At 38.4% G+C, this 9,781-nt stretch overlaps 2 protein-coding genes across 2 annotated transcripts in view; both read left to right on the forward strand.

Annotated features, from left to right (window-relative positions):
- Positions 1-8,599, forward strand: part of LOC138021152 (uncharacterized) — a 31,377-nt gene extending 22,778 nt beyond the window's left edge. Inside the window, exons 7-10 of the mRNA XM_068868015.1 lie at positions 191-271; positions 2,228-2,877; positions 3,828-3,935; positions 4,749-8,599. Coding sequence (XP_068724116.1) covers positions 191-271; positions 2,228-2,859 — 713 coding nt within the window. The 3' untranslated portion in view covers positions 2,860-2,877; positions 3,828-3,935; positions 4,749-8,599. The remainder of the gene's footprint in view (positions 1-190; positions 272-2,227; positions 2,878-3,827; positions 3,936-4,748) is intronic.
- Positions 2,872-7,226, forward strand: LOC138021153 (protein NLRC3-like). The gene is made up of 5 exons (XM_068868016.1): positions 2,872-2,877; positions 3,609-3,613; positions 3,784-3,935; positions 4,749-6,620; positions 6,712-7,226. The coding sequence occupies exons 1-5, from the start codon at positions 2,872-2,874 to the stop codon at positions 7,224-7,226; spliced, it is 2,550 nt and encodes an 849-aa protein (XP_068724117.1).
- Positions 8,600-9,781: the final 1,182 nt, after the last annotated feature.

Raw genomic sequence — 9,781 nt, forward strand, 5'->3', positions numbered from 1 at the left:
TAGTTTATTTTAGCTGATCAATTTCCTAATTAAGTTCCATTCTCTTTTCAGTCAGCTGTGTCTTAAAGGGTTCTTCTTTCTGTCTAGTTTCTAAATGTTAATACATTTGTCTTTGAAAGTGCCAATAAAATTCTTGCTGTTGCTTTTATTATTGACCTGACAGCGGACTGTGTTGGTTATTTTACAATAGATCCTTTGCATCCAGAAGCAAGCTGTGGTGATGTTTTCTCAGCAGTTACAGGGAGCAGCACACGCAGTCAGCATGATCAAGGTAATAAATTTTAATCACTGAAAGGAAATGTCAGGCTACAACACAAGGTATGCAAACTCCTTTCTTCTTCCCTCCTTTATGTCTTCCTCTCTATTGATATAACTGGCTCTGCATCACTGGCATCTTTCAGAAAGAAACTTGAAAATTCTATTTTAGATAAGTATTAATTCTACCTCAGATAACAACTTCATATTTTGTATATTTGTTAAATTAATATCCATCTAAAATTTCATGTGAGTCAACCTAAGCTTACAACCCTTAATGGTTTTTATTACGGTTTCCTCAACATTAATTCTTCTTTTCTGGCATCTACATTTGTATTTTATGGTCTGTTAATCTAATAATTATACAATGGTAAAAATAATCTAAAATAAAATATAGTAAGTAAGGTCTGGAAGTTGCTTAAGTTGGATGGTCTTAAATGCAGTCATCATGATGATGGCCCTTAATGTAATTTGTTGAGAAAAAATTCCACCACTAACTTGTTGCCCAAGGTAGAAGGACTTCTTCAGTGTCTGGCTCTCCTTCTGATTCTATCTCCTTGCAGACGACGCCACACTTTTCAGTAACTACAGGGCAATGTCAATTCCTCCTGCATTCTTTAAACTCTTTGAAAAAGTCATTTTCAACCGACTGTTTGAATTCTTAGACTTGAATAGTATTGTCTACTCGAAGCAACTTGGATTTCGAAACAACCATTCCACTGCCTTAATAGATCTAATTTCAATTGAAAATTATACGTATATCGTCAGCTACTGGCAAAAATGAAACAACTTTAGCCATCTTCTTTGATTGGTCTAAGGCATTTGATACATAGTCTATTAATCATGAAATATTGAGTCAGAAGTTTCAACACTATGGTATTTGCAACACTGCTTTGACGTGGAATCCTAAAAATTAATGTTATCTTAAGGACCGGTTCCAATTTGTTCGGTTTAGGTCCTGTTGATCTTATTTTAGAAACATTTTACGTTGTGTAGCATTCCACAAGGTTCAATCCTTGGAGCTATTTTGTTTATTTTGTTTGTTAAAAATCTTCCTAATGTCTCTAGTCTGACTAAAACTCTATTTTTTTTCTCCTGAAGATCACAACTACCTTATTTCCATTGTTAACCAGGTGCTTGAAAAAATTGTTTCTTTGCTTAATTAAAGTAAATAGTTATCCTTGAATTTCAGGAAAACAAACTTCGTGATTTTAGTGTTCCTCTAGTTCTGGATAATACTGTGATTAAGCAAGTTGTGGAGACTAAAATTTTAACTCTTGGGTGTCATCAGTGACCGGCACCTTTCTTGAAAATCACATATTAACACCGTGTCAAAAAAGATTTTGAAGTCTGTAGGAATTATTGCCAAAGCTCGCTTTTATCTATAATTGAAAATGTTACTGGCCTTACATTACTCTCTAGTATATCCTTACTTACATTGTAACATGTTGCAATGTTGCCTGATCCTTCAGCTACTGCTCCAACCTAAATTGTATTTACCTTCTGCAGAAGTGCATTGTAGCGTTCGCAGTCTCTTTTCAACTAGTCATCAGGTCCACCAGTACAAACTGGATTTTCCTCTCAGTACAGGTCCCGTGTTTGTTCAACGAATATGAAGCAGTTCAGCATCCTTAATCTGGAGATCATTGCCTGTTTCACTAATTACATGTAGCTTACCATCTATTGTTTTTAAAAGAAAACGGAAGGATTAGCTTGCTAAAAGCCTATTTACAGGTACCATTTAGATTTTGCATTATATTTGCTCACTCTGTACTTAACCATATACTGTTTATTATTTAATTATCCAAGGAAGTCTATTTCATATAAGCTCCAAGCTTCACTTGGCTTGCTTGTTACACCAGTCTTTATTTAATAATTATGAACAACTTTTGATCAGTGCTGTGTTATTTATCTTTCACATATCTGGCTAAATGAATGATACCCTAAAGATCTTCTCTGACACTTGTTTCAGGTGCTGTTTTGGCAGTTATTCCCAGTGATGGACAAACCAACTACACACTGCTATGTTGCCTTCTGGTCAGGCTGGGTTCGCAAGTGTTGAGGGATACGTTTGACAGAATAATTCGTCCACAAGACCTTTGCGGTGCCTTGAAACGTGAGCCAGTGCACTCTAAGCTTCGGTCTCTTAAAAAAGAAGGAATCCTCAATCCAGTGCAGTGGAGTAAAGTGTATCCAGTTAAATCCTCTTCAGTATCATCCACTGGCTTTGACAATTCACTCTTGATTGTGCTTCTGAGTACAATCTGTAACCTGAGTCCTCCATCCACTGGCTGGGATTTACTTCCCCATTCCCTTGACACCAGCTGTGAGTCTGACATTGTACGTTTGAAGTATTTTGTGGATGCAGTATTGACCCATGCCGAAGAGGCCTCTGTTAGTGATGCATTTTTTTGCAAATACAAAGATCAGATCCAGAAAACTCTGGTACGATTGGGTGGAGCTAAATATGAAGATGCCATTTGTGAAATAGAGAAACAAGAAATGGATCCACTAGATGAGGAACATTTCAAAGAACTTCTGAAGCAGTGGAAAGAGGGTGACAACAGAATTACAGACAAACTAATGAGTGGGAGTGTAAAATGAAGACTTCTAGAGATGCAGGTGGGTTTTGGGAGTGAAAACTTAGTAGGCTGATGGTGCAACAGCATTTTGAACGATTTGTGTCTTCTGTTGAAAAAGAAATAAACTACTAAAAGCAATAATTTTGGGGAAGAGAGTGCATGAGTAGCCAATAAATAAACACTGATAAGATCAGTCAAATGAGGCAGCCAGGAGGGTGGAAGAACACTGATAAACATTTCCCAAAATGCCAATGAATCCTTTTAAAACACAATGAATTACAACGCAATGTGTTTCAATCATGCATATTGGTTTCAAAACTTCACAAGATCCAGGGGCATGTGTCTATTAATAATCACTGCTGACCATCAAGGATGGACAAAAGTAAATTTTATCTTCACTCATCTTTAGTATTATTATGATCATATATCCATATTTGACTTATTAAAATTATTTGTGTTCTTGGGAAACGCCTACCACTTAATGCTCTATAAGGTTTTTGCGCATGGCCTACATTTGCGACATACTATCTTGGGATGTTTCTTGTGCTGTTTAAGTTTGGTATTTACTATTTTTCTCTGATAAACAATACTGAAAACCTTGTACTATTGATATGAAATGATTTTCTGTTCCACTTTCAATATACCAACTTACCCACTGTTTCAGTTTATAATTACAGGTATTCTTGTCAAAGTCCTAGTTATTTCTGCTATTTTGATACAGATCCACTGCCTTGGTTTGCTTTCTGATGTGTGTTGTCTTTGATTTTTCAGCACTTGTACTATGTTTTAGAATACAACTGTACATCGCTAAGTTATAGTTGATTGTAGGTGATCAATTTCCTAATTTAGCTTAGTTCTATTCTCTTTTTAGTCAGCTGTGTCATAAAGGGTTCTTCGGCTTTCTGTCTAGTTTCTAAATGTTAATATAATTATTTGTCTTTGACAGTGCCAATAAAATTCTTGCTGTTTCTTTTGTCATTAACGTGACAGCGGACTGTGTTGGCTATTTGACAATAGATCCTGTGCATCCAGAAGCAAGCTGTGCTGATGTTCTCTCAGAAGCTGCAGGAAGCAGCACACACAGTCAGCAAGATCAAGGTAATAAATTCAAATCACTGAAAGGAAATGTCAGGCTACAACACAAAGCATGCAAGCTCTTTTCGTCTTCCCTCCGTTTCGTCTCGCTCTCTATTGATAAGACTGGCTCTGCATCTCCGGCATCCTTCAGAAAGAAACTTAAAAATTCTATTCCAGATATTAAGTATTAATTTTACCACAGATACAGTAAAAACTTGGTATTTTGTATCTTTGTTAAGTTAATGACCATCTGAAGTTTCATGTGAGTGAACCTAAGCTTACAAGCCTTCATGGTTTTTATTAAAATAAAATAAAGTAAGTAAGGTCTGGACGTTGCTTGAGTGGATAGCGGAAAACTAAAACTAAAAAACTAAAACTATTAAAGCATAAATTTTCATTCAGGGGATGTGTGTTATTCCACATTAATATTACAAATTACAGTCAATGATAGGGAGAATATTATATGATAAGGACTGCTTGAGAGAATTGTGTCTTTTTTGGAGTGGATACTTGACCTGTTGTTACAACTTTTTTTCTGAAGAAATGATATATTGTGTTAAAAAGTAAGGAATTATTTCATGTAGGTTTTGGAACCGGATGCATGACAGTTGCAAAGATCAGTCTCAAACTTATAACGTTCTCTTTGCAATGGGAAAAAAGTAATTTGCATTACTATCAAACTATATTTTTTCTTAGTATTCTTTGTTTTTCAAATATTGCTGAATACGGGACCTTCCATGGTGTCAAAATTAAGAACACAAGAAGGTTGAGGTTAGAGCAAAAAAAAAAAACTACAGGCAACACCTTTTTTAAAATTATTTTTGTCCTTTGCAGATTTACGATATTCTGACAATATTATAGAAAGGATCCGTCAGCTCTACAGTACTCGTGAAAAAAATATTTCTCCTGTTCCATGGCTTGATGACTTCAGCTTTCATCTCGATGACGTTTTTACCAAGCTAAAGATTTTGAGTAAAGAAAAGACAAGGGGAACATTGACTGATGAAATAACCAACATGACAGCTATCTTTAGAGGACACAAGGATTGTGCAAAGCCACGGACTGTTTTAATTGAAGGAGACCCAGGCATGGGAAAGACGACTTATTGTCAGAAACTGGCATATGATTGGGCAATGAAACGAGAAGAATGGGACAAGTCTTTTCCCGAGATTGACGTTCTCTTGCTTTTAAGATGTCGTGATATCAAAACTGATATTTGGGAGGCCATTGATGACCAAATCCTTCCTCTTGATATTGACAAAGAAGACAAGGAATGGTTCTTCAAGTTCATTCGAGAAAATCAATCCAAGGTTCTGTTAGTGCTTGATGGACTTGATGAAGTGGATTCCAGTAAAGTGGACATGTACAATGACCTTCTGGAAAGTAAAGTATTACCCTATTGCCACATTGTTATCACATCACGCCATGAAACTGGTAAGAGTGTAAGGCGGTACTGTGACACCCTGTGGGAGATTGTGGGATTTACTCCTGAAGACGCAAAGAGCTACGTTTTCAAGTACTTTAAGGGCACAGAACACTTGGCAGATAAGTTACTTAAACAGATTGACATGAGGAAAAAAGGAGACTTAAAGGAGTTGACACAGAACCCTCTCAATACAATTTTACTTTGCATCCTTATTGAAGATTTCAAGGGTGTACTTCCACCGGAAAGGACAGAGTTGTACACAGAAATTGTGAAATGTGTTTTGTTAAGGTATGAAAAGAGAAATCGATCGTCGAGTGGCAGTGATGCTGACCTCCTGGAAATTTACAAGGAAGACCTGTTACAGTTGGGGTGCATGGCGTTGCAGTCGTTACGTAAAGGAGAGTTGTTTTTCGACGAGAATAAATTTAAAGGCAGTTCCAGTAATTTGATCAAGTTTGGGTTTCTTTCGATCCAGACCGGTGGCAGCAAGAGAAAACCTTCCTTGCGTTTTGGCTTTCTTCACAAGACCTTTCAAGAGTTCTTTGCTGGCTTTTATCTTGCTTATCAGATCCTTGATGGACACACAGATTGTAAATCAGTAGTGACCGATGTAAGGAACATGAATGAACTGAAACAAGTGTTTTTATTCATGAGTGGTATTTTGTCCGCAAGATCTGAAGAGATGACAGTTTCGTTGGTAAAAAGCATAGCAGAGCTTGCAAGTTCGTCCAGTATAGGAATGATGAATTCCAAAACAGAAATTTTAGAGTTAGCACTTGATTGTATATTGGAATGCAAATGTCATGGAGAGAACCTTCAGTCTAAGTTACGTCAGACTTTTGGACAGAACTTTCTTGTTAAAGATCTCTCCGTGCATATTGGATTCGTTCATGTGAACCTTTTTTGTGAAATTCTCAAAGTCAACACATGCTTGACTACTTTGAATTTGAGGGCGAACAAAATCGATGCCGCTGGCGCTGAATGCCTTTCTGAGGTTCTCAAAGTCAACACATGCTTGAGTACTTTGAATTTGAAAATGAACGAGATTGGTTCCGCTGGCGCTGAATCCCTTTCTGAGGCTCTCAAAGTCAACACATGCTTGACTACTTTGGATTTGGGAGAGAACTTAATCGATGCTGCTGGCGCTGAATGCCTTTCTGAGGCTCTCAAAGTCAACACATGCTTGACGACTTTGCATTTGAGAGCGAACGAGATTGGTTCCGCTGGCGCTGAATGCCTTTCTGAAGCTCTCAAAGTCAACACATCCTTGACTACTTTAAGTTTGAGTTGGAACAAAATCGATGCCGCTGGCGCTGAATGCCTTTCTGAGGCTCTCAAAGTCAACACATGCTTGACTACTTTGAATTTGAGGGCGAACAAAATCGATGCCGCTGGCCGCTGAATGCCTTTCCGAGGCTCTCAAAGTCAACAAATGCTTGACTACTTTGAATTTGAGGGCGAACAAAATCGATGCCGCTGGCGCTGAATGCCTTTCTGAGGCTCTCAAAGTCAACACATGCTTGACTACTTTGTATTTGAGAAACAACCAGATTGGTTCCGCTGGCGCTGAATCCCTTTCTGAGGCTCTCAAAGTCAACACATGCTTGACTACTTTGGATTTGGGAGAGAACTTAATCGATGCTGCTGGCGCTGAATGCCTTTCTGAGGCTCTCAAAGTCAACAAATGCTTGACTACTTTGAATTTGAGGGCGAACAAAATCGATGCCGCTGGCGCTGAATGCCTTTCTGAGGCTCTCAAAGTCAACACATGCTTGACTACTTTGAATTTGAGAAACAACCAGATTGGTTCCGCTGGCGCTGAATCCCTTTCTGAGGCTCTCAAAGTCAACACATGCTTGACTACTTTGGATTGGGAGAGAACTTAATCGATGCTGCTGGCGCTGAATGCCTTTCTGAGGCTCTCAAAGTCAACACATGCTTGACTACTTTGAATTTGGAATGAAACAAAATCGATGCTGCTGGCGCTGAATCCCTTTCTGAGGCTCTCAAAGTCAACACATGCTTGACTACTTTGCATTTGAGTTGGGGGTGATTTCGATTGACTGTATTCCAGAGAAGAATACATAGAATAAAAGGTAAAAATCCTTCGTTTTTGCGGAGAGTCTTATTAAAATAGACCATATTCGTATTCTCAGTATTGGACTCGAACTAGCTTCCAATAAGCTCATGCGGGAAAATCTTTTCAAATGCTAATACTTTTTATTCTTATAGAGCTGGAATTTTTTCCCGACAGCGTGCGCTCTCATTGGTTACTTCGAGATCACATGACTTCTAACAATAAAACTGTTTCCTGCCAAAAGTCTCTGAGCGGGGAACATTGCAAAATCCATGACGTGCGAGGGTAACAGTGCACTGTGACCCGCAAATGTTGCCGTTGCACGTTTTTCTTTTTGTCCTATATGACAAATCACTTAATGATTTAATTTTTTTCCCTCGAATCTCGATGTTTGAGATTCTCGGGAAACAAAATTAACTCTTTCCCTCGGGACCAGTCATTAAGTGTTTAATAATTTCCCCGCATGAGCCTCCATTGCAAGCTAGTTCCAGTGCAATACTGAGAATACAAATATGTTTCTATTGTAAAACATCTGCTCAAATGCTACTTTAAACATGTGTATATTATCCTTGTTGCTTCAAAACGCCAGACATACCATTTTAAAACATCATTCCACGTATTCTTATTCCGGAATAGGGTCAATGGAACGCACTCTTGGGTTTAAATCAATTATTCTCCCAGAGTCGGGTGATAAATTCCTTTCTAAGGCTCTGTCCAGCGTAACAAGGGCAGCGTGGGTATTAGGGGCGTCCGTCGTATCAAGAATATCAAGCGTATCAGGTGTATCCAGCGTTTTCAGGGGTAACTCTGATACGCAGAACAACCAACAAGCTTCAACCCGGGTCGGCCGTTTCAACCACACCGGTAAAATATGAGCTCGAAGACCTCGCCGGCCTCAAAATAAAAGACTAGATTTGTAACTTTGATAAAAAAGCCGAATTACATTTTATCTGAAAATATGGTGACATCACAATATGTATCCGTGCAGTGTTGTAAATATAGTTTACGTCATAGAAAGTGCGGCGTACGGGGTTTATGCACGAGTTGCTAGTATCAAAAAGACGAACGAGCGAGGAACGAGCGAGTGGGGGTTTTTGACACAAACAACGAGTGAATAAAACCCCGTACAAAGCACTTTCTATGTCGTAAACTGTTTATTACACATAACATGAGAATTTTTCTGAACGCCGGACCATTAGAAACAATAAACTAAACTAAACACAATCAAACCCAAAATGGCACAAGTTTAATTTAATGTCAATAACAAAGTACGATTTGCACGAGAGTGCACGCAGTTTGATTGCGTCATGGAAACGCCTTTACGCTATCGTTGATTGGGTATACTTTCACATGTGAAATAGCTGTACGCCATTTGATTGGCTGTATAGGCCTTTTTCACAGGTGTGAAAATAAAGTGTATAGATTTGGACAAATGAGCCTTTATAGGAGAATTAAAATTCTCATGTTATGGGTAATAAATGTGTTTTATTGTAGGTATCTGTTCTTGTGGATCATCATAAGAACTTTTCTCTAGGCTTTTTCAATGTTCGTGTATGAAGGCATGGCGCTTCCATACTCATTTCAACTTCAACTCGTCAAATCAAGCAATCAGAACCGGTTATTCCTGAAACACCGCTAACACTAACCAAAATGGAATACTCACTGGTGTTCAAAACTCTTAATCCTATGCTATCTCGGATCAAAATGACTCCTTCTCTTCCAGGGCTTTCAAAGAAGGTGAATCCAAGTCCTTTCTATTTATTTAAAGATTCACCCTAAGATGAGGTTGTCCCTCGAGTAGCCTTTCGTATAAGAAATTTATTTTGATGTAAGAGCAGTAATCTCAATCAGTATTTTATTACCCCTTAACCTGTAGGATAAGTCGTTCTTTTTATTAAAGTTAAATTGGGATTATCTTTTCACCCTCTTAAACCGTTGTAAAGAGTCTGGCCCCATGTACCCCCTGATAAACCTTCAACAGCCATTTTTTTGATTTCCAAAACTCCTGCAGCCAAATTTCTATTACCACTATTTGCGTTCAGTCATTGAAGGGTGACTAATTTTTGCACATACTGGTTCTGCAGGCTCTCTAAAGTCAACACATGCTTGACTACTTTGAATCTGGAGAGAGAAAACGAAATTGGTACCGCTAGCGCTGAATGCCGTTCTTGAGGCTCTCAAAGTCAACCACCATGCTTGTACTACTTTGAATCTGGCCAATGGAAACGAAATTGGTACCGCTGGCGCTGAATTCCCTTTCTGAGGCTCTCACACAAGTCAAACACAACTGCTTGACTACTTCTGCGATCTTTGGACATGGACTGGCATTGGTTCCGCTGCGTGCTCAATTTACTTTCTGAGGGC

Source organism: Montipora capricornis, chromosome 10 (genome assembly GCF_036669925.1).
Source record: "Montipora capricornis isolate CH-2021 chromosome 10, ASM3666992v2, whole genome shotgun sequence".
Classification (NCBI taxonomy): Eukaryota; Metazoa; Cnidaria; class Anthozoa; order Scleractinia; family Acroporidae; genus Montipora; species Montipora capricornis.